The sequence below is a fragment of the Dreissena polymorpha genome, chromosome 1 (genome assembly GCF_020536995.1).
Source record: "Dreissena polymorpha isolate Duluth1 chromosome 1, UMN_Dpol_1.0, whole genome shotgun sequence".
NCBI lineage: Eukaryota > Metazoa > Mollusca > Bivalvia > Myida > Dreissenidae > Dreissena > Dreissena polymorpha.
In genome coordinates this window covers 139,907,012-139,933,051 of record NC_068355.1, presented here as the reverse complement: position 1 = coordinate 139,933,051, position 26,040 = coordinate 139,907,012, and the positions used below count along the sequence as shown (strand labels likewise).

Here is a 26,040-nt window from a genome sequence, read left to right as displayed (position 1 = left end):
GGTGCAACATCTTCAACATGTAACTAATTTTTTAATTATCATCCTTTAATTTAGATCATTAGACGGTACAAAGTTGTAAAGTGATCAGCTTAAAAATAATTTATTGAGTGTTACGCTTGTTTTCATTTGGTTATTTTGTATACGACTTTTGCCATCAGCCGTTATATTGTAGGCAGACGACAATATCAACTGTGTATTCCATTATCTGCGCATGAATGACCCAATATAACCCGATAGCGAACTCAATGTTGATTGGCCAGCTACCATATGTGCTTCAAATTGTTCATGGAAACAAAGAGAAAAATAGTTATAAAAAAAAAACGCTCCGGATTAAATTGGCGGATGTTTTCAATGAAATTTAACGAGATTTAAGCATATTCGCAAATTATATTTTTCTTGAGCAAAATTCGCTATTCTTTTGCAAATGGCGAACGACAGCGTGAGCCCTGTAATAGTGAGCATTTATTATGCCCCCCTTCGAAGAAGAGGGGGTATATTGCTTTGCTCATGTCGGTCTCTCGGTCGGTCTTTCAGTCCGTCCACCAGGTGGTTGTCAGACGATAACTCAAGAACGCTTAGGCCTAGGATCATGAAACTTCATAGGTACATTGATCATGACTCGCAGATGACCCCTATTGATTTTCAGGTCACTAGATCAAAGGTCAAGGTCACTGTGACCCGAAATAGTAAAATGGTTTCCGGATGATAATTCAAGAACGCTTATGCCTAGGATCATGAAACTTGATAGGTAGATTGATCATGACTAGCAGATGACCCCTATTGATTTTGAGGTTACTAGGTCAAAGGTCAAGGTCACGGTGACCCGAAATAGTAAAATGGTTTCCGGATGATAATTCAAGAACGCTTATGCCTAGGATCATGAAACTTGATAGGTAGATTGATCATGACTAGCAGATGACCCCTATTGATTTTCAGGTCACTAGGTCAAAGGTCAAGGTCACGGTGACCGAAATAGTAAAATGGTTTCCGGATGATTATAACTCAAGAACGCTTATGCCTAGGATCATGAAACTTGATTGGTACATTGATCATGACTTGCAGATGACCCCTATTGATTTTGAGGTCACTAGATCAAAGGTCAAGGTCACAGTGACCCGAAATAGTAAAATGGTTTCCGGATGATAACTCAAGAACGCTTATGCCTAGGATCATGAAACTTGATAGGTACATTGATCATGACTGGCAGATGACCCCTATTGATTTTCAGGTCACTAGGTCAAAGGTCAAGGTCACAGTGACCCGAAATAGTAAAATGGCTTCCTGATGATAACTCAAGAAAGCTTATGGCTAGGATCATGAAACTTCATAGGTACATTAATCATGACTCGCAGATGACCCCTATTGATTTTCAGGTAACTAGGTCAAAGGTCAAGGTCACAGTGACAAAAAACATATTTACAAAATGGCTGTCACTACAACTGAGAGCCCATATGGGGGGCATGCATGTTTTACAAACAGCCCTTGTTCCAATAATAACACGTTCGCAATGCTTGCGCTGTCGTTTGCCATTTGAGTCATTTGCGAAACTATTGAGAATTTGGCTCAAGAAAAATCTAAATTTCGAAATTGCGAAAATCTAGTAAAATTTCTTTGAAAACATCTGCCATTTTAATCCGGACTGGTTTTCTATATTTGTTTCTTTGTTTCAATGAAAGTGTTCGCAATTCGAACAGTTAACGAAACCCGGTCTGTACCCGATTAGACATTGCTTGACCTTATTGTTAATGAAGTGCACATGGTAGCTGGCCAATCAGCATTGAGCTCGCTTACACATGACATGACGTTGTCGAATGAAACGTAAGAACGGGTGGAGCTATTAGATAATATTGGGTCATTCATGTGACGATGTTGTATAATTTGAATGCACATTTAATATCGCCATCTGCCTCCGAAAATACCAACCGGTCGGAAAGTCGTATAAAGAGATTAGCAAATGAAACAAAAACATGACAATACGCGTCAATAAATATTTCTAAGCTGACCACTTTTTATCTTTCTACCTAATATTTACCGATTTGAATTAAAGAGTGATAATTAAATAATTAGTTATTTGGCGATAATATTACACATCTCTGCCGAATGCCGAATTGAAATGAACAGTGATAATTAATTAATTAGTTTTTTTACTCCCATACTATCCTGAACGACAGCAGCGTATTTTAATTAAAGGGATACGAGAAAAACAGGAGCGGTTTAATTGTATTTAAAGTCTAATGAATCGCATATACATATGTAAAATAAATAGGCGACTCAAATAAATACCGGTACGCGTTTTGTTCATTGCTATTCAAGTTATCCTTGAAAGAGCATTCAATTGAATGACGCAAATAACCGGAAAGGACAAAAAGCGGAAAGCAAAAATTTATCGGAAATAAGTTTCGGCGAGCAAAAAAAAAAAAAATTCTGGAAAGTAACAAAAACAAAATTCAGTCGGGCCGATTTTAGTGGGTCGGTCGGGTGATGCCAAACAAAAGAATTTTTAAGGAAGGCCTAGTCCATGAAATCAGATTGAACTACATTGAATTACATCATAGTCAGTTTCCTTTGGTGTCTTTGAATGGAAGAAATGATAACATTGTGCGTAATAGTCATGTAATAGCAGTTCTTTGTGGCTGTAATTAAATCCATTTCATTAACATTTACATTGTTCTATAAATTATATGAAAAGACTTTCTCAAAATAGAAGTATTAATATAAACCTCTTTACTGTGTTGAAAGTGCAGAATACTTGAATTTGAACAAGGGTTTTATTTTCTTCCTTTTTTGTCCATAAAATTATGATTTGTTACAATGGCGTTATTTAATGCTCATACTCAAATTACTTTGATGTTTATTTCCCGCGGTTACTATTATTGAAACCAAAAAATTACCTGACCTATTAAAATGGCGGTTGTTTGGCAAAAGTCATATTGCCAATTAAATAGTGTATTGATTGACCTCTGAAGCTTGAATAAGTTAGTTGATTATTTGTTTCATACTGAATGAATCCCAACATTATTGAAAATAATAACTTAAAAGTTAAGGATATGTTTAGTAAAATCACTTATTATTATCATGTTTTATTTTTAAGCTAAAATTGTTATATTGATATTTGATACTGTCTGCAAAATTAACACATTGCCTGATCGCCAATGCGATGAAATCTCGGCTAAGGCGATAGAAAAATTGAATATAGATCGCCTGAATTGCGATGGAAATAAAATCCACGAAAATAAATGAATAGATAATCAATTTACGTATTCCAGGTGTAAATTCTTACAGTGACACCATTTGGTTACTTCCCTTAGTTTCTGCGCCGATAAATGAAATAATAGGGTTTTTATAAATTAAGTAAAACGGTTGAATGAGTGTTATTAATAGCTTTGAAATTGAAATTGTTTACAATCTTAACCCCCAATTGCAATCTTTATAAAACGACTGTTGTCGTCCTTTCATGATAATGTCACTGTAAGTTAATTAAAAATTTTCTATGAAAAATTTACTCTGGCTATGACATTTTCAAAGTTTCATAGCCACATTGGCTATGAAGACAAAAAAGTTAGTTTTGCAGACTGTTGATATTGCCAAATTGTTGTGCCAAATACATTAGAGGAACTGTGCTTTATTTTTTAATTAAAAAATTACCTCTGTTATTTTTTACACATTAACAAATCCAATGTTAATGTACATATTTGGACTATAGATGAAAAAGTAAATGTTGTTTCTTTTAATGTTGTTTTTATTTTCATTTCCTTGTCATATGGCTTCCTCCACTAGAAATTCAAAGAATAAAAGATGAATGGCCTAAGGTGGGAATCAGATGTTGACCTGGTGTTGACATGGTACACACAAGTCTACATTCAGATGGCACAAACATTGATGATGGTATCTTCCATTAGTTGCTTTCTGTTAAAATGCACCTTCTATACCTAGTTATGTTAGGAATTTCTTCATCCAAAATGTTGGAAAGTATGTTAACAACAAATGCTTCTCACTTAAATAAACTTTAGAACAAGAGGGTGCAATTCATTAAGACATAGTGCCAATTTGGCTTTGGCAGGTTTTCTAAACTTCCTTACTTTTAGTGTAGGATTTCAACGATGATACAGTAAGAACAAATAATGATTTTCAGGAACTAACATCATTAGACTACATAAGATTTTCAGGACAGTTGAGAGCGCTTGTGATCAGTTTGGGTGTTGGGTGTTGGGGGTAGAAACAGTTCCAGGGAAGGTTTTATTTTGTGCTTTGAATACAAAAATTGTCTTTTCTATATTTTCAGAGTGGAACAGTACTATGAAGCTAATGGAAACAGGTAAGGATCATAAATAAATAAGTAAGACGCGCTCTATGGAAAGGGGGTTTAATGCATGTGCGTAGTGTCGTCCCAGACTAGCCTGTGCAGTTTGCACAGGCTAATCAGGGACAACACTTTCCACATACTGATTTTTCTAAGTAACGACATTTGTTACACAAAATATGTCATAAAAGCAGAAAGTGTCGTCACTTTACGCAGATGCATTAAACTCCCTTTGCACAGAGCACAGCCAATATGTAAATGTATACAGTAAAACTGCGATAACTCGAGGAAGCACGGGACTGACCTCGATGCTCGAGTTATCGCAGGTTTCGAGTAATCCATGGTATTATTTGTTTTCACTGTTTTGGTCGATAGTGCTTAATTTCTGACTGCTAACGCTTTATTTACATGTAAGACGGTGCTAGAGAAAAAAGGCTTTGTAAAAATCGCTTAAGGTTACAGTATTATAAACAAAACAATAAGGATGATCGCTAATTTGTTTAAATAATTCAACATACACACAAAACACATACTGTGAAACCATTTATTTTCGTCGGCACAAAATTTCGCCCTTTTCATAAAAATGACTATTTCGTCCGCTCTTAAATTCATCCATTTCTGGTTTTGAAAAAAAAACGTCCGATTTGTTTGTAATACATGTTATACGCGGTTGCGAAAAAATCGTGCTGGGGAAAGAGAGGTGACACTTGCTAGTCACTTGCAGGAGGTGGGCCTTGTTTGGCATATGCCAGTTAACAAGTCTGTTATTTTAGTTGATAGTCACTGTCCCTTATTATTTTATGTCATTTACACGTTCTTTGTTATGATTAGCAGATAAGTGGGACTGAATAATCGTTAACGAGTGTTTTAAACAACGAAGCCAATTGCCAATTAGTCTTTTTCCATTACTATCACGGTCAACCAAACACAAATCAAAATGTTCTTTATTAATTTGTAACAAAGCGCAGAATATATTTCAGTCAGGTGTTGATCACACATCGTCATATTTTAATTGCGTTAAATAGTATTGTCTTTAATCCGGATTCGCCGCGTGTAGGCTGTATAATCTGCAACACCCCTGAAAAACACAATACACACAATGGGTAATAAAGTTGTTAACAATTAGCGCTAATCAACACTATTATACCTAAACGAAGTCGACGCATTCGATACAGCCTTACTGCATTTGCGTTTTACAGGAAATGTCAGTTGTCAGTACACTGTATAATGAACACCCCTTTGTGTCAAAACCGGATTTAACTTGAGTGTGAATAGTCGACTGTTTCATGTTCTTTGTATCAATACCATCTGTGTATCTGTATTATAAGTATACCAGTCAACAAACAAGGTACGCGCTTCCGCATATGGGTATTCGGACGTTCAAAAAATTGACCTACGGTTTAGCGTTCATGTCGTCGAACGCAGTAAGCAATATAAATCGATTTTTTGCACTATTTCTTTTTTTGCAAAAAATACTAGTGGCTTATAACTTACCTTGCAATCTTTTTTTCTCGCATTTTGCGAGTGTGCGAGTGTTAATTTCGAGCCCTGTGCATATGCATGGATTACGCTAGTTTTAAATGCCTCATGCCTACGGTAATTCAGTCTTATTTGTTTCAAATATGGGACATGATTGTTCGTTAGGATCTTGAATTCGTCCATCGGTCGAAGGACGAAAAAGGCGAAAATTAATGTCGGATGAATAATAATGGTTTCACAGTATATAATAACAAATGATCCATCAATATTTAATGTACATGTAGCATATTAAAAAAAGCACACAAGGTACGTACATGCGCATGAAAAAAACACTCTAAAAACAACACACACTTTGTATTTTATGTTCATTCAGTCAAACTTGTGTTGCGCAAAGTCTAGGATTAAAGATTGTCGCAACCCATTTGCTTCCCGGAACTGTTGGCAGAAGACATTTGTAGGTCCCGGTCTGTGTTAGGCGTTGCTTGAAAGAATCGGCGTACTACATCTAGCGCTTCGGTGGCAATTTGCAGTGTTTCTCAAAGGATGACAATTTGAAGTGGTTCTCAAACTGCAACTAACTTCACACCTAATCGAGCGTCTTTTGTTTGCTTGATTGCGCTGTTTTCACAACTCGAATATTTTTAGCACTGACCAGATGAGAAAGTGTCCTCGAATAATTGCCAGTTAATTAGGTGTGAAATGCCTTTCAGGGACCGGCACACATCCTCGAGTTATCGAAAATCGCATGTTTGAGTTATTGCGGGTATTTTTATATAGAAATTAAAGGAAAATGCTAGGGACTTCCTTTAATACTCGAGTAATCGCCAGTTTTCGAGAAATCGCCAGCTCGAGTTATTGCAATTCTACTGTATTATCATTATATTGGCCTTAGTTTGTAATTACATGCCTTAATGTGCCTTAGCTGATAGGCCTGGTTTTGTCATTTCTCTTACAAGTCCACTTCTGGTCTACCATTTCTCTTCTTAGGAAAAATCCAGTTGCAGCGAAAAGTGCCGTCCCTGATTGGCTTGTGCAAACTGCACTGGCTAATCAGGGACAACATGTTACGCATTTGCATTAAACCCCCTTTTAACAGAGCACAGCTCATATTTTAATGCACTGACACAAACATGGCCCGCAGTAAATTGATTTTGTTCTATGTAAACTGTGTGAAGTGCCTGGGCAGAAAGATGGATGTTTGCTCGGGCTATCTATCAAAATGGTTTTATGGGCTATCTATCAAAATGGTTTTACAAGGTTAAAGGAGCTATACTGAGTACATGAGAACAGGTTATTTCAAAATCCCAGTTCATTCTTTTTAGTCACTATATTATAGTTAGGTAATTGCTGTTTCAACTTAAATTATAGTTTAAAGTGACATCAAGTTTTTTCTTCATATAGAAGATCTTTAACTTGGCTTATTCTTGCAGAAATTAGTGGTTAAATAGTGTGTAGCACAATTGACTGTCACAGTTGGTCAACAGCACAGATGTATAGATTTCACTTAAGAAACCAGTCTAGTGTGTTGTTAGTAATCTGATCTGAACTTTTGGTGACCCTACATGTTGTCAGTTGTGTTTATTATTTAAATATTAAAACTTTCTTCAATGGTTTGCAATTTGAAACAATATTTGTAACAAAATGCAGCTGTGATGACATTTTATTGTACTGTGTTTATTGTGTGCCTGAGACCTGAGCATTTAATGCTTGCTGAACCTTCCAGTTAAATTAGGCTTCAATACAATAGCAGGACAAATATTGACCTGACAATCCTGAACAAGATTAGCATACATTTTACACATGGGCTGTTACAGTTTTATAGCCTCGCTCTGTAAAAAGAGGGTTTAATGTGTGTGCATAAAGAGTCATCCCAGATTAGCCTGTGCAGTCTCAACAGGCTAATATAGGATGAAGCTTTCCGCTTTTATGATATTTTTCATTTAAAAGTCTCTTCATAGCAAAAGTCCTGTTAAGTACATGCAGGGTGCGGCTCATTTGCTTTTGATTTTGTCCTTGCACATTTTGCACAAGTTTAATGAGAGAATAACAGTATACAACATCTGTACGATTAAATCAATTGAAATAGCTTCTAGTACGAAAACTAATTCTTTGTAACGGTACAATAGACTAATGGTTGAGGGTCAGACGTGCACAGTTAATATTGGTCACCTGTAATAGTGCTTTCATATGCCCCAGTATATAAAAGGATTCCTAAAAGATGAAGAAAAGACAAAAGTTGTATCGGAACAATGTTCCAAATTGATACAAATACATGCCCTTTTATGTAAGTGATTAAATATGAATGTTATTGCCAGTTTATTTTATGATGGCGTTGTTGGCAGTATTTTGGTGATGAAAAAGTATTGTCACTTGAGATCATCTGGAAATGTTAGTAAATGCTTTTCCAGAAATGGAAGTTTGCCTTGCTGGGGGAAAACTAGGCTTATTTCATGTGTGTAAAAATTTTGTTGCAGACTAGACCGTGCAGTCTGCACAGGCTAATTAGGGATGCCACTTTGAGCCTTAACCGGGTTTTTGTTAAGAAGAGACTTTCTTTAAACAAGAAATACCATAAATGCGGTTAAGTTGTCCCTGGTTACCTTGCGCAAACCGACAGGCTAATTTGTGACACTACTCTACGCACTTGCATAATGCCCAGTTTTCCCAGGACTAGGATCATTTACTTGATGCTGTCTGTCTTCGAGAAATCTGGCACCCAGTCTGGTATTGATTGTTACATTGGAATCTCTAGGAACCAGTAGACAGTCATTAACATAGGCACAGGAGAATGTATAGTTGTCTTTTTGTATGCACGCACTGTTATATAAATATTGGTTTTCACGTCCATCATGTTGACTTAAGCCTGTATGTATTGTACACGTGTACAAATAAACATATTGTCTTGTGATAGGTAATGCTTTTAGGACCTTTTAACGTAGCTGGGTCTCTGTCAAAATAAGGCCTTCCACTTCCATTATCCAAATTTTCAGATATCTCTGAGTGCTGACTGAAATGTAATCAATGTGAGTAATCATGAAATATATTTTGTAGCTTCAAAAATGTATTAAAAAAAACTGGTTTGAGTAAGGCTTATGTTATGAAGGTTGATTTACCGGTGACCTTTTGTCAAAATCCAACACCAGGTTAATGTTAGGCTAGAGGACATTTGACCTTGGTTTCTTCATTGTTTTGTTTCTGATGTGCTTAACTACCTTTAACATGAGGCTTACGTCGCGAGTGTGATTGAGTACACTGATTCTTTACTGACAGCTGTGCTAGTACCTTTCCATTTTTAATCGGTTTAAAATCCTTCACATTCCTAACAATTGAGCCTTGCTGTAGGAAAATGGGGCCCTTATGCATGTGCTTAAGTGAAGTCCCTGATTAGCCTGTGGAGTCCATACAGGCTAATCAGTGACAATCCTTTCCGCCTAGACTGGACTTTTGTTTAGTAGAGACTTTGTTTAACTAATAATTCAGTAAAGGCAGAATGTGTTGTTCCTTATAAGCCACTGTGGACTGCATTGATATGAATTAGGAGAATTGCCATGCTTAAGAACCATAACTCTACACTTTCTTAAATAAAGAGTTATTACCCTTTGTTGTTTTTGTATCATGCAACTTTTCAGGGCTATATCTCAGATACAATATAAGATTTCAACACGAAACTTCATGGGTGTATTGATATTAACGAGGAGAGTTGCAATGCTTAAAAAACATAACTACACTTTCTTAAGTAAGAGTTACTGCCCTTTTTGTTTGTTGTATGATGTAACTTTTCAGGGCTACATATCAGATATGCTACTAGATTTCCACATGAGACTCCATTGGTGTAAAGATATCAATGAGGAGAACTGCAATTTTGGATTATACCATAAATTAAGGAGTTGCACCCATCCATAAACATTTTATTTGGCAGGGGATATCAATTTAACAAATTTGCTTGTTTTTACTGTTGGTTAGTCAATTAGTTATAATTTGCTATACTTAATTGCAAGAGCATTTGAATGTTCTGTGCATGTCCATTAGGTAAAGGGCTCGACTCATCAATTTTTATACAAACACATTTCTTAAGGACTGTTCTTCCCCAGTCAATGATGAAATGATAACAATATTCACTGGGTTTTGAAGATGTTCTCTTTGGTGGTTTGTTTTTATACGCCCGTATAAAATACGGGACGTATTATGTGAAACCCCTTGGCGGCGGGCGGCGGGCGGCGGGCGGCGGGCGGAAGGCATCACTTTGTCCGGACTCTAATTCAAATTGTATTCATCCGATCTTCACCAAACTTGGTCAGCAGTTGCATCTAGTTGATATCTAGGCCAAGTTCGAATATGGGTCATGCCGGGTCAAAAACTAGGTCATAGGGTCAATAAGTGCATTTTCAAAGGGGCCACTTTGTCCGGACTCTATTTCAAATTGTATTCATCCGATCTTCACCAAACTTGGTCAGCAGTTGCATCTAGTTGATATATAGGCCAAGTTCGAATATGGGTCATGCCGGGTCAAAAACTAGGTCATAGGGTCAATTAGTGCATTTTCAACGGCGCCACTTTGTCCGGACTCTAATTCAAATTGTATTCATCCGATCTTCACCAAACTTGGTCAGAAGTTGTATCTAGACAATATCTAGGTCAAGTTCGAATATGGGTCATGCCGGGTCAAAAACTAGGTCACAGGGTCACTTAGTGTATTTCAAGCATTTAGCATGGTGTCCGCTCTCTAATTGAAGTAGTTTTCATCCGATCTTCACCAAACTTGGTCAGAAGTTGTATCTAGACAATGTTTAGGTCAAGTTCAAATATGGGTCATGCCGGGTCAAAAACTAGGTCACAGGGTCACTTAAACCATTTCAAGCATTTAGCATGGTGTCCGCTCTCTAATTGAAGTAGTTATCATCCGATCTTCACCAAATTTGGTCAGAAGTTGTGTCTAGACAATATCTACATGTAGGTCAAGTTCAAATATGGGTCATGCAAGGTTAAAAACTAGGTCACGAGGTCACTTAGTGCATTTCAATCATTTAGCATGGTGTCCGCTCTCTAATTGAAGTAGTTTTCATCAGATCTTCATCAACTTTGGTCAGAAGTTGTGTCTAGATGATATGTAGGTCAAGTTCAAAAATGGGTCATTTTAAAGTTATCAAGTTGTCCAAAGCCTTAAAACGGGCGTATCTTGTGACAGTTTGGCACTCTTGTTCTGTTTTGAATAAGTATGCTTTAGAACTAACCATAACATGAATAAATATTCATTTCAGATATTTGGTGTCAATAATTTGTTAAGTTTTACAACCATAGTATTATTGTTTGATTTATGTGTGTTTTGTATTGCTTCAGATCCGGATAGTGTGGTGTTCCTGGAAGTCTAGAGGGGGACAGGGAAACTATACTTCTATCAGAAATGTGTGGAGCGGACATTAGCTTCTTTTATAGCTGCATTGGAGTTCATTGGCTCTTGGAACTTCAAATAATGTGATGTTAGAAAATAAAAAATCATAAACTACAATAAATTACATTTAAACCTCATAGTATGGTCATGTTTAAGTTTTATTCATGGTAGGTTATAACAATTCATGTGGTATTTATTTGGTGGTTTAATTAAACAGATGCCTGTTATGTTTTAGTATGTGTGAATCATCCATACATCTGAGTGTGCTAATCGTGAAAGTTTGTATATAAATGGGCCTCGTTCAGGAAAAAGTTGCCGTAATGCATTTGTGTATAGTGTCATCCAAGATAAGCCTGCGCAGTCTGCACAGGCTTATCTGGTTGATTGAGGCTCAAGTGATTTACCAGCCTGCAAAAAAGAATTTTATGGGTAGACAGTTGAGATGTATAGAACAAGGGCTTGAGAACTTTTAACATGGCACTTGTCTTCAAAATATCAAGCTTGTCAGAAGAGGACAGTGCATTATGTGTGATAGATCAAACATCTTGCACAATGTTAATGTGAACTTTCATGAACATCAGCTGGATTGCAGCTTTGAATGAATTTGCGTTTTGTGAAATGAAGACCACTGGACAACTAAGATGTTACATCATGTTACGTTGAAAAATATTGCACCGTATTTATAACTCCTATTAATAGTGTCAGTATGTGTTTGTAACTTACAAATCAGTGAAGTTACATAGACAGTAATGGCTTGTTCCTGAAATGAATGTTAAAAGTAATGACAAACTGAAACAACTTTTTGTTACGGAATGTACTATTATGTTTGTATTCAAGTAGGATTGAATGTTGTTTGATTAACAGTTTCTTGGGACTGTGACACATGTATTAATGAGCCGCACTCTGTGAAAAGGGGGTTTAATGCAAGTGCGTTAAGTGTCGTCCTATATTAGCCAGTGCAGTTCACACAGGCTAATCATGGACGACTCTGTCTGCGTTTATGGTATTTTTTTAAGTTTCTTAGCAAGAATACAATTGAAGCGGAAAGTGTTGTCCCTAATGAGCCTGTGTGGATCTTTTCACAGAGCACGGCCCATTTTAATGTGTATAAACTGTTTGTTGTGTATATAAGGTGTTTATAAACAGTAAATGCTGTTAATTGTTTAAAAAGTGAACAATGAACAAATAGCAATATTCATAATTATACTGTGTGAACAATGAAAGCTGAAAGCAACCTAACTGTTGGAAAACTGGGCTCAATGCTTGTGTGTATATCACGAGGGCTTTTTCTGCTTTTATGGTATTTTTTGTATAAAGGAAGTCTTTTCTTAGCGAAAATCCAAACTCTACGCACGTGCATTAAGCCTGGTTCTCCAAGAGGTTAACTCAATGTTTTGTGGCTATGCAACTTCAGCGCGCAAGGTCCCTGCTTGGTGATTGATACATGGTGATATGAATGTGAACTTGGGTGAACTCTATAGATGAACTTGCTAGCTTCATGGTGCCTTTTGTGTTGCAGTGTGTATTTATATGGGTGGGGTATGGGTTATTGATGTTCGTAGTACATGTAACTTCTCCATGAGCTTAATGTAGATCCATGGCCGACATTGGTTGTCTGTTTGTCCACAGGGATGGAAATAAACAGGAACTCACTGGCCCCACTCGCCAATTGCCCCTTAACTTTGTGCAATGACCTCTTTACAAGTCGTATTGAAGGAATAAGAGTTGGCAACCATGGCCGCAAGAAAAACAAGGGTGGGCAACCATGGCCCCAAAAAAACAAGGGTGGGCAACCATGGCCCCAAGAAAAACTAGGGTGAGTATTTCTGGGCAACCATGGCCCCAAACAGTTTGTTTCCATCCATGTTGGCATCAGTCATCTGTTTGTTAATACTCCATTATAGACAGCAATTTCAACCGATATTGATTGACATTACGTTTTGGTCTTAGTAAAGGTCCTCTTGATATTGATTGATCTATGTTCACCAATGTGTACTGATAGCTAAAAATCCATAAATCTTACAGATTGTAATTGAGTTGCATCCTGGAAAAATGAGGCTTAATGCATTTGTGTAGTGTCACAGGCTTATCAGGGACTGCATAGATTTGATTTTTGTTTAGGAGGGACTCTTTCAAACACAAAAAATCAATAGAATCAGAAAGTGTTGTCCCTTATTAACCTGTGCAGACTGCAGGGGCTAATCTGGGACAACCCAAAGCATATGCATTAAGCCCTGTTTTCCCAGGACGCTACTCAGTTGTTTTCCCTATTATGTTATTCTATTCTTGTCTCTGAGCAGTCTTTTTAGACATAAACTGATGCATCAAACCTCTTAGGAAAATATTTTTTTCACTACAACTAAGATTCAAAGTACATTTTTTTAAATACTTTAGCCATTATCATGGTGATTTACATAGTTGGTCAAATGATACATATCCAACCATTTGGGTCAAATTTGCAACATTGTATGCGAACAGTTGTTGAAAGCAATTATGGATGTGTTGTGGTGCTAAATCAGTATAAAGAGGAAAACAATTTAATTTCTGAAATGACTGAGATATGTGATCTCATTGTTGATGATTGAATACACTTAGTTTGTGTTTTGTAGTTTATGAATAAGAAGTTAGAATTGTACATCAATTCCGTTTTGAAAAAGAAAATTATAATTATGTCACATTTACAGAAAAACATGCTTGTAAAGCTTATTGACATTGTTTTCATAAACTTGCTGCAATGTTCATTAATTATATCAAATGTTAGGGTATACATACAAAACAGTTTACAAGAATATTAATGTGGATGTCCTTTTGTGTAATTATTCTTGTAACAGCTGTACTGGCGCTTACTTTGTCAGCGTTTACTCATGTCTACCATTTGCAAAAAAGTTATGGATATGCGTGTTTGGTATGCAAGTGAATAAGGGAAGAAAATGGTTTTCAAGAAAATCCACTTGGAATAAAAGCACTAGAATGTTCATATGTTGGGAATGTCGAAAAAAGCACAAAACAACATTCATACTGAATAGCTGACCTAGTGACATGTGTGTTAAATATGAAATATTTATGGCAATGAACCATCAGACACCTGTATTATTGCATTCCACAACATTTTGTAACATTATATAATTTACTATCTGTGTTAATTTTCTAATGCGCCAGTTTCGCTACTTAAGGTGCACATTTTTAGCTCACCTGAGCAAAACATGCTCATAGTGAGCTTTTGTGATTGTCATTTGTTCATAGTGTGTCATCAATATTTAACTTGTGAGCTGTATAAAGGCCACATGAACTGCTCAATCTTCTTTAATTTTTTGTTAGAACATATGTCCAAATGAAATCTCAGCCGAATTGGCAACTGGGGATTGAAAACTTGGTCACTAAGTCAAATTAAAGAAAAAAATCTTGTGAACATTTAAAGGCCACGTTTATTGCCCAATCCGAAACTTGGTCGGAACATTTGTCCTAATGATATCTTAGCCGAGTTGGAAACTGCAGGGTCTTGTAGGGTTAAAACATTTGTCCCAGTCATATCTCAGCTGAGTTTGAAACTGGGTCATGTCTGGTAAAAAAATACATCACTTAAAATGACATAGAAAAAGCTTGTGAATGATAACTTTTAAACTTGTGGTTTGTTCAAAAGCATGGCTTCCACATGTTGAGGCACTTTTCCTTACAAGTCTATTTTGAAACCCTGTGAATTTTACTGGCTCAGAATATTTTAGTTCCGTTAGGTCTCAGGTGTGAGCCAGAGTACCTTTGTTCCTCTTGTTTGTTGAATAAGATGCTTGTAATAATGACAGTATATTGCCAGTAATGAAGGAGGTCAATGGACATTGCCATAGATACATGTAGCATTACCACATATTTTGGGTTGTCTTTATTAGAAAATGGCTAATTTAAGTGTTGTATGACAGGTATTGAAATCTTCCCTAATCTTTGTTAAGTTATTTTTATGTTTTGCAAAGAAGGCATTATGTTTGTAGAAACATATTAGAACTGGTATAAATAGTATAACGAAAATAATGTGTTCAAATTACATAAAGTTATTTAAAAAAAACAACATTGTATTCAAACATAACCTTGAAGTTCACAATAATCTTTTAACAAAAGCATCAAATTTCAATGTCACGAAATGATTTTGGAGGAAAACAGTGTTTTTAATACACAAGCATGGGGGTTTGCTGTTTTCATCTTAAAGAAGTGATCTAACCACTGAAGCATTTTTTAAATACGCAGTGATCTTTTGAACTATTCAAATGTCATTATAAGACCGCTGCCGAGTAATGGTCCGACTGTCAATTTGTACTTATTTTTTTATAGAGAAATTGTTTATTATTGTTAATTTAAAGGAAGTTGTTGGAAGCTAAAGTGTTTCAAAATATTGCATAATTTTATGTTTTTGCTATAATTGACATATTTCTGTGTGTTGAATAATTGTTAAAACATCAACTAAATCATGTATATTTGACAGTTTCTTGTTTTATGCTTTTTAACCTACTAGATCTTTCTTTATGACTTGAAAGAAAAATTATCAAATCAGGTGATGCAATTATAATGTTTGCTCTTAAACATGTATCTTTTTTCATGTTATTATGGATAGCAGAGTAAAACATGTTTGTTGTAGGTAAGTTAACTGTTGTGCTATTTAAAACAAAAAAGGCAATTTAGGTAACAAATTCTTGTAGTTTTCACTAGAATACATCTGCAGTTAACTGATATGTGTGCTCTTCAAAATATTATCATTTTGTCTTGTGTTGTTAAACTTGAAAATTTTAATTTAAAGCCTTCATGCGCCTACATAAAAATATTATTTAAAGCAAGTTCATTATTCGCTTAATAAAGTTTTCTTGGAATCATTTTCTGTAGTTCTTGAACAGAATATCATTATTTACCTGTTATTTATGAGCTTATTTTATTTATTATGTTTTAATTATGGACAATCTCAATCAGTTGAGGTGCTTAATTTAGTCTTGAACTCTGAAAAGCGGGTTTAATGCATGTGTGTAAAATGTCATCCCAGATTAACCTGTGCATTCTGCACACACACACACACCTGTGCATTCTGCACAGGCTGATAAGGGAGGACACTTTCCACAGAAACTGGATTATTGCTAAGAAGAGATTTTCATAAAATGACAAATATCATAATAGGGGAAAGTGTTGTCCCTGATTAGCCTGTGCAGACTGTTCAGACTAATCTAGTATGACACTTAATGCACATGCATTTAACGCCCTATTAACAGAGCCCAATTATTTTTGCTCAAATGTGGTCTTAATTATGACAGGAACTTGAATAATCCACCTTCTCTAAAATTGCTTAAGCGAATGTAGCGTCACATGAAACAATTGAACAGAAAAACGGTTTGTTGCATAGTTGTACATGTACTTACGACATCAGCAAATCAATTGTGTAATTGTTATTGATTTGAAGATGTTTTATAATTAGGGGAAAATGTTCTTATGTGTTTTGTTTCGTTTTGTTCATGAAATAATCATCATTATTGTATGTTTCACCGTATGACATCATTATCATTATGGGTGTATGAAATAATGTTGTTGTTTCTTATTTGATTCCATTATGCTAGAAATATCTTAGTATGTTGTTGAATATATGAAAGGTTTTGTGTAATATTAAATACTAAGTCTGGTAACCTTTTTGATGCAAAATGACGTGGCATTTAGGATCATTGAAGGAAAACCTTAAATGTCTCGTCTGATTCAATGTTAGAAATTTATTTCTTACAAATCCTCAGTTTGGGATAAATGTACATTATTGTTTGTGACGAAACATAACATCTTGGCATAACTATCTCCAGTAATAAACTTCATGAGGGTTCAATGAAAGACATACCTGCCATCAGCATGATATTAAGAACTTTTTCATATCTTACCAAAAATATTGTGACTCAGTTGCATTTAGTTTATTTTTAGCTCACCTGTCACCAAGTGACATGGTGAGCTTTTGTGACCGTGTGATGTCCGGCGTCCATTGTGAGTGCGTGCTGTGTGTGCGTGCGTCCGTCAACAATTTGTTTGTGTAGACAGTAGAGGTCACAGTTTTCATCCAATCTTTATGAAATTTGGTCAGAATGTTTATCTTAATGAAATCTGGGTTGGGATTATATTTGGGTCATCTGGGGTCAAAAACTAGGACACAAGGTCAAAAACTAGGTCACATAATAGGTCAAATAATACAAAAACCTTGTGTAGACAATAGAGGTCGCAGTTTTCATCCAATCTTTATGAAATTCGGTCAGAATGTTTATCTTGATTAAATCTGGGTTGGGATTGTATTTGGGTCATATGGGGTCAAAAACTAGGTCACTAGGTCGAATAGTTGAAAAATCATCAACAATTTGTTTGTGTAGACAGTAGAGGTCACAGTTTTTATTCAATGTTATGAAATTGGTCAGAATGTTTATCTTGATGAAATCTGGGTTGGGATTGTATTTGGGTCAACTGGGGTCAAAAACTAGGTCACTAGGTCAAAAACTAGGTCTAATAATAGAAAAACCTTGTGTAGACAATAGAGGTCGCAGTTTTCATCCAATCTTTATGAAATTTGATTAGAATGTTTATCTTGATGAAATCTGGGTTGGATTGTATTTGGGTCAAAAACTAGGCCACTAGGTCAAAAACTAGGTCACTAGGTGAAATAATAGAAAAACCTTGTATAGACAATAGAGGTCCAATCTTTATGAAATTAGGTCAGAATGTTTATCTTGATGAAATCTGGGTTGGGATTGTATTTGGGTCATCTTGGGTCAAAAACTAGGTCACTAGGTCAATTAATAGAAAAACCTTGTGTAGACAATAGAGGTCACAGTTTTCATCCAATCTTCATGAAATTTGGTCAGAATGTTTGTCTTGACGAAATCTGGGTTAGGATTAGGTCAATAGGTCAAATATTAGAAAAACCTTGTGTAGACATTAGAGGTCACAGTTTTCATCCAATCTTTATGAAATTTGGTCAGAATGTTTATCTTGATGAACACCGGGTTGGGATGGTTTTTGGTTAGTCAGGTGAGCAATTAAGGGCCATCATGGCCCTCTTGTTAATTTTTATGATGAATGTTCAAGCTTTTTTGTAAAGTTTAGGTATAAATTATTTACATTGCTTTTTTTTGTTAAAAAAATAATCCAACACAAATCTTTCATTCCCTTAGGTACTTACATACATCGAAAATAAACATACGGATTAAAACAGAGTGTTTATCTTTCTCTGAAAGTCTGGTACGGTTTATCAAATGTCATTTGATTCTGTCTGCCTATTTGGTTTTACAAATGTAGCTTTCAATCCAGATGCTTATAAAGCGTGTGATTTTATTAAGTTACAGTAAAAATATTGGGCATATTCCGTCAATGTTTTGGCGATGTTTAGCCTTCAGCATAATGTAGTACCATATAAACATGTTTGTTGAGGTTTGTATTTTGCCATTGTGCAAAATTTTGTTGTGGACTCGATATTCCATGTGGACTCGATATTCCACTGAGCGCTTTTTGTGCTTACCTGCAACCAGAATTGTCTGCAGTGAGCTTGTGTTTGCATGACCTTCATTCCACTATGCCTTCCTTGCAGAGGAACTACCGGCCTTAAGGCAAATTGTTCACCTAATTAGCTTGTTAATACACCGTACTATTACATACACACTACAATATGAGACGGGCTTCTGGAAAGCAAGGCTTAATGCATGTTGGTAAAGTGTCCTCTCAGATCAGCCTGTGCAGTCCGCTCAGTCTTATCAGGGACAACACTTTCTGCCTAAACTGGATTTTCGCTGGGATGAGTTTTCATTTAACCCGAAAATAACACTTACCGGTAGGTTGAAAGTGTCCCTGATAAGCCTGTGTGGACTGCACAGGCTAATCTTTGATGATACTTTACATGCATGCATTTATCCTTGTGTTTGGCTCATATGCTTGGTCTAAAGCTTTATTTGGGTTCTTTTACAAGGCAAGGATCAAAAAGTTTTTGTTAGTTTTCTTTAATAATTATTATTAAATGGTGTTTACTCGCATATACATGTATAATAGTGTGTAATTCTATCTCAAACTCTTCAATTATTATTTTATCAAATTTAATGGTGTTTACTCGCATATACATGTGTACTTGTGTGTAATTGCTATCACAAACTATTTTATCAAATGGTTTTTACTCGTATATTCATGTATACTAGTGTTTGTTTTCTATCACAAACTTGCGCCTTTGTTGCATCATCTTGTCTTCACTGGTAATGGTAGGTATGAACTATGTTGGAATTATGATGTTGAAACATTCAGTAAGCTTTTATACCAATGCAGACAATTTCTGAGTTGAATAAAATAATAAATTACATTTTGTGTTCTTTGTTAACTTTGTGCTATAATTATTCCTCCTCAAATGAAGTTGTGTATTGGAGTCACTATGTCGGTCAGTCAGATGGTCTGTCCTTATTAAATGGTCAAAGTTTGTGAAGTAAACTGCTTCTGTATTTCTCAACCATTTGAATTGAGACTTGACCCATGTACAAATTAAGTTGTGAAAGACCTTTTTTAGGGTTGACTTTTCAAATGTTCTGTTATACCCCGCCATAGGAGGAGGGATATTTTTTTGGCGTTGACCGTCAGTTTGTCCGTCCGTCTGTCTGTCCGGAGCCATATCTTGTAAGTGCTTTGGCCGATTTTATTGAAACTTGGTATGAGTATATATATGGATAAGAGGATGATGCACGCCAAATGTCATTGTACACCATCTGTTAATTATAAAACCTGAAAATAACCGATTTTATATTATGATAAAAATGTTTTAATGAAGAGTGTAAAAACAAACAATCTCAGCTAACAAGAGCCTTATACGAGTACAATCTATAAAAAAATGAACGTACGCGAGAACAAAGGATTTCTATGAAGAAGGATTATAAGTATTCATGTAGGAAAACGAAATTAAAATATAACAGTGACAAAAGCAAGCGAATGAATAATATGAGACGGAAATCACCTCGTGAATTTTGGAAACTGTTCAAGCGAAAACCATCACAAATCTCAGACACGATACCGTTAAGCGAATTTAGTGATTATTTCAGTATATTAGCCGACGATAGCAGTGTAAATCTAAATTCTTTTGACGCCGAAACATTCTTAAATGAGTTTGACAATAGGCAAAACACACACCTGTTGTACCCCGAACTAGATAATTCCATATTGATAGAAGAAATAATAAAGGCAACAAAACGATTGAAACACAATAAAGCGCATGCGCAGGACAATATAATATATGAATATTTTACTGAAACAATACATGTGATTTCAAAGCCGTTAGAAATATTACATAATGATAGTGTTTTCCACGCAGCTGGGTGTCCGGAGTTATCATACCAATACATAAACGTGGCAACATTACAGACCCAAATAACTATCGGGGGAATTACGTTAATTAGTTGTTTTGCCAAACTGTTTCAAGTATACTAAATGAACGTCTTAAACAATGGGCGGAAACTTATGCCATTTTAACGGATGCGCAATACGGCTTTAAACCAAACTGTAAGCACAGTAGATGCAATATTTATTATTAATGCCCTCATAGAAAGACAGTTGCAGAATAAAGAAAAAAACTATTTTGTTGTTATATTGACTACCGGAAAGCATACGACGTCATCAATCGCGGTCAATTATGGAGTAAAATGTTTAATATGGGCATCGACGGTAAAGTCTTGACCCTTATTCGATCCATGTACAATGAAGTCAAATTACAAGGTAAACACATGGGTTGACTGTCAGACATATTCAATAGTAACGTTGGTCTATTTCAGGCGGAAATAACCTCGCCCATATTGTTTTCATTCTTTATTAATGACATCGAATTAAGTCTGCAGAATGGAATAAACGCCGGCATGACATTAGAACAAATATCTATCCATCTCTTATTATTCGCAGACGACGCGGTTTTATTTTCTGAAACACAAGAGGGTCTTCAAGAGTCATTATACAATTTAGAAACCTACTGCAATAAATGGAATTTAACAGTTAATATTGAAAAAACAAAGGTCATGGTATTCCGAAAAGGGGGTTCAATCAGTAAAGCATTCAAATGGACTTATAAAGGTCAAGAACTAGAAATTGTGATCAATTTTAATTACCTTGGAATTGTGATGTCAAGTGGCAAATCGTTTGTGCCCGCAACAAATACACTATATGGCAAGCATTAAAAGCAATGCATTCTTTGTTTAACCTAACGAAAGATATGGACGTACCCATAAATATCATGTTTATTTTATTTGACACATATGTATCATCCATTTTAAACTATAACTGCAAAGTTTGGGGATCCATCAAAGCGGAAAATATTGAAAGCGTTCACCGTAAATTTTGTAAAAGGCTATTGAACGTAAAAATGTCAATAAATTCACTATCGCTATATGCAGAAGTTGGTCAATTTCCCTTGCATATCGACAGATATGTCAGGATGGTTAAATATTTTTTTAAATTACGTACTGTGAAACAGGGAAATTGTATTCTTAAACAAGTTGTAGTTTTACAAAGATTAGAAATTGAAGGTAAAAATAATGCTAACAATTGGTCATCGAAAATACGGGACATTCTTAACTAAACCGGTTTCACCGATGTATGGCTATTCCCTGAATCTGTTGATGTTAGGAATGCATTAAATCCGAAATATTATAGAATCCGGCCAAATATGTTCAAGTTTATTAAACTACTTAATAGCTCAAACAAAACTGTATTAAGAAAGCTAGCCATGTATTGTTTAACATGCTTTAAATGGATCTTTTCACGCTTTGGTAAATTGACAAAATTGAAAAAAGTTGTTTCAGATTCGTAAGTTTTCGTTTTAGTTATGATATTTGTGAGGAAACAGTAATACTGAACATTAACCATGCTCTAATAAAGCCATTATATGCATCTTTTGACGATTTTAAAACCTAAAAATTATAAAGCGTTGCAACGCGAAACGATTGAATAATTTGGAGAGTTCTGTTTTTGTCGTTAAATTTTGTGAAACTGCGAAGATTGCTTATATACGGTATAAAATTCGTTAAACATGCGTACTCGGCAGAATAGCTCAGTAGGCTAAAGCGTTTTTACTTCAGGACTCTGGCAGGACTCCAGGGGTCACTGGTTCGAAACCTGCTCCGGGCAAAGTTCTTTTCCTTTTTTTATTTTTTTCTTGATTTTTTACTGGAGCTTTTACGATCCAATGTTTACATTTATCAATATAAAGCATTTAATGAATAAGTTAAAAAAATGCCAAAATCTGTGAAAAGGCCCCTTTAAAATAAGAGAAAATGTCAAATATATGTAGTCTTAAATAAAAATACATTTTTACAAAAAAATAAGGTCAGAAATATGTAATTATACCTATATTTGTAAACCTATATGCATAACATTGTGTGACCACTGTGTATTAAACCCATCCATGTACCATTCTTATGAAATATGTTCACAAAATATGTTTATTTTGTGTTTGTTTAGATTATTTATTCTTTAAAATGATGTGTGTTTTTGTGTGTACTTCAACGCATGCTGTTATTTATATGTATGTTAATGACGATGAGCTTCACATGCTCAAGTCAAAAATAAACTATTCTGTTCTGTTAATAACGGAGTTATGGCCCTTTGTATCTTGTTTTCCTAAGTGCATGTCTACACCAAATTGTTTGTACATTAAGGACATTAATTATTTTATTGAAACTGGTATTATGTCATCACCATCAAGTGTACGTTTGCAGGATACAGTTTTCACAAACAGGGCTCCTTTTATTCCAAATGTATGAGCCATTCTGAATTCTACCAATATATGAGGACAACTATTCTGACCTAGTTTCATTAATTAATTGGGCTCACAAGGTTAATGCTGAGGACAAATGACAGATCACAAACGCCGGACAAAAAGCTTTTGACATCTACCTCATTCTTTTTAATTAACTTTGATGTGTTTCGCCAAGTAGGCATCGTCTTTTCAGAAACAAATTAAAAGTTAACAATAGTATAATGAAAATAATGGTTAAATTATAAAGCACATTGTTGTACTGTGTGACTAACTAAATCCATCTGTCTTGTGATCGTATAAAAGGAAGAAAACGTTGTGTCTAGTTCTCAATCTATTTCAAATCTAAATGTATATAAACAACGAACTCACAGTTATGACGTTAACGTAACGTGACGTTCCGCGCAATGGCGCGAAAGCGTCGTAACATGTACACATTCCCAACATACGCGGGGCCGCAAAATGTGAATAAACATATAGAAATACGTGAATATGCACTTAAAATATCGAAGCACTAAACAAATAATTTTATAAATTAAACATAAATGTTATATCTGGGACGAAAATACATTTTAAAACAAAATGATCTTAGCACGATTATTGTCTTCTGCTACAACATTTATCAGTCAATTTATGACACTGTTTCGTCTCCGACCTCCAATGGATATAGTTTGGTAATTGGGCGATTCGTAATTCCCCCGTCTGTCCGAATGTTTGCGGCTCGTACTCAGTCCATCGTTGCCTTGGATGAGCGCCTCGACCCTTGCCAATTTCCATCGTGACCGTGGACCTTCATCGTGTACCATGACGATGTCGCCGACTTTAATCGTCTGTTCATTACGCCCGGAAATCCGCTGGTTTTCGCGTAAAGCTGTGAGGTATTCTCTTCTCCATCTGCAGCGGAAATCGTCGATGAGTTTTTGCTGCATTCGCGCTCGTTTGGAAATATTCTCTCTGGTGACGATATTTTGAGAATCCAAATCCTAGGTCACGGCACCAAAATGTCTTGTGATCGTATAAAAGGAAGAAAACGTTGTGTCTAGTTCTCAATCTATTTCAAATCTCAATGTATATAAACAACGAACTCACAGTTATGACGTTAACGTAACGTGACGTTCCGCACTATGGCGCGAAAGCGTCGTAACATGTACACATTCCCAACATACTCGGGGCCGCAAAATGTGAATAAACATATAGAAATACGTGAATATGCACTTAAAATATCGAAGCACTAAACAAATAATTTTATAAATTAAACATAAATGTTATATCTGGGACGAAAATACATTTTAAACAACATATAAACACAACTTAATTTGCAACATACTTAACACAAAGAAAACGTTCAGTATATGAAATCAATCACCAGTTTTATAAATGTTTCATTATTTTCACTTCACTTACAGGGAATATAGTTTCGTTATTTGTCTATTTGTCAATTTCCAACACGAATTTTTGTTGACTGCACCAGTCCATCATTTCCCTTGACCACCTCCTCGGGGGTGTATTTAAGGTGTATTTAAGGCGCATCGGTATCTCATGTTTGCATTGTTCAATGTGCGATCAGGCGCACATATCTTCCGAGGTGGCGCCACTGTCGCTCGCTTCCGGTCGAACGCGGTAGCCCTGTGGGGAATACACTTTAGTCTCAGTAGTGTACACAGAGCCGTCTGCTATATGCCGAATGTTATCATATGTGACGCGTAGAGCGTCTGTCGATAAAGAAGACGAACTAGCGTCGTAATTGCCACTCGATGGGTCTACGTCACCATCGTCGCCGGAAACGATATTAGTGGACGATTCCTTTTCCCAGCTTCGGCAATTGCGAGTGCGCTGCGTGTCGCTGGATCCGTTCGGGGTATGCGAAACAGGCCCGTGGATTTGTTCATACACGGTGTCAATAATTCGTTCTATAACAGAGTTTCTTTCGTCTTTTTCGTCAGAGCTGCCGCTGCCAGGGACGACGACCGGCTGTCGGTGCTTAGAGTTCTTTTTCCGTCGGCGTCGTTTCCAGCGGTTGTAACGTTTATTCACTACTGCCTCGAAGCAAAACTCATGACCGGACGGCATACACGAATCATTTGGACTCTGTAGTTTGGAGCGCTGCAGGCGCTTGAGGAATGTATCCCCGCTCTCATCCACTTCCGGCGCACTGTTGAAAACCGGCTCGTTGTCGCTTTTGAATAGCATCCTCTGGCTGCAGGGAATCGTGCGGTCCGGTATAACCAACGTGGAGATCATCGTGCTCTCTTCCTGACTGTTGCCACTTAAAGTGAACGTCACATCTTTTTTACCCGAGTCGTCTGAACCACTCTCTTGTACCGTTTCCATCCGATTGTCTTCTTGGTTACCGGCGTGAGATCCCTTTTGTACTAGAAATACACGCCGGGGAGTCAATGTATCCTTTGTGTTATTTGTACGATTAACTGCATCCGTTTGTGTCTTCTTTTCTGAGTGTGTGTTTCGGGTTCTGCTATTTGTGCACATCTCGATCGTAGCGTTATCCACTCCCAGAAGCACATCCGGTCTGGTCAGGATTATCGCTGAATTACACATCACATGCTTCTCCATGGCGTGATATTTGTAGCGCGGTAGCTTGTATGTTAAGGGAGCGGCCGGTGTCGCCTGAGTCAGCAGTTGTTGTGCAAGGTAGGGGGCGTTGTTCACGACTGGAATGCTGTGCACAGTGTAGTCGGGCTGCTTCCTGTTTTGATAAATGTCTTGTAAAACGTTCGATGCAATTTCTTCTTTGTTTCTGATACGTTTATTCAGATTATCTCTAAGTCTTTGGATCTTTAACTCTAGGTCGAATGAATATGATTTTCCCTCGACCAGTTCCGATGATAAATCTTTGATATCGTTATGGTTAACAATCTTATTGTTCAGCGTTCTCACTTCTTCTGCTTCTTCCACTATCATGTGAAGTAATCTTGTACTCTGATGTCGTTAACTCGGTTGAGTCAAATCTCTCTAGTTCTCTGGATATAAGGCGACGATGACCGTCGCGCATCGCAATGAGCTTGTTCAGCTGCATATTTCGACTCTTGACTAGTTTGTCACGGCACCAAAATGTCTTGTGATCGTATAAAAGGAAGAAAACGTTGTGTCTAG

At 36.2% G+C, this 26,040-nt stretch overlaps 1 protein-coding gene and 1 long non-coding RNA gene across 3 annotated transcripts in view; both read left to right on the top strand.

Moving 5' to 3' along the window:
- Positions 1 to 19,503, top strand: part of LOC127852312 (uncharacterized) — a 73,450-nt gene extending 53,947 nt beyond the window's left edge. For both annotated transcript variants that reach the window (XM_052386255.1, XM_052386251.1), the window contains 2 exons: positions 4,283 to 4,315; positions 11,117 to 19,503. In XM_052386255.1, coding sequence (XP_052242215.1) covers positions 4,283 to 4,315; positions 11,117 to 11,148 — 65 coding nt within the window. In that variant the 3' untranslated portion in view covers positions 11,149 to 19,503. The remainder of the gene's footprint in view (positions 1 to 4,282; positions 4,316 to 11,116) is intronic.
- LOC127852517 (uncharacterized) lies at positions 9,933 to 10,739 on the top strand. The gene is made up of 2 exons (XR_008036221.1): positions 9,933 to 10,140; positions 10,297 to 10,739. It is a non-coding gene; the product is annotated as an uncharacterized LOC127852517 (long non-coding RNA).
- Positions 19,504 to 26,040: the final 6,537 nt, after the last annotated feature.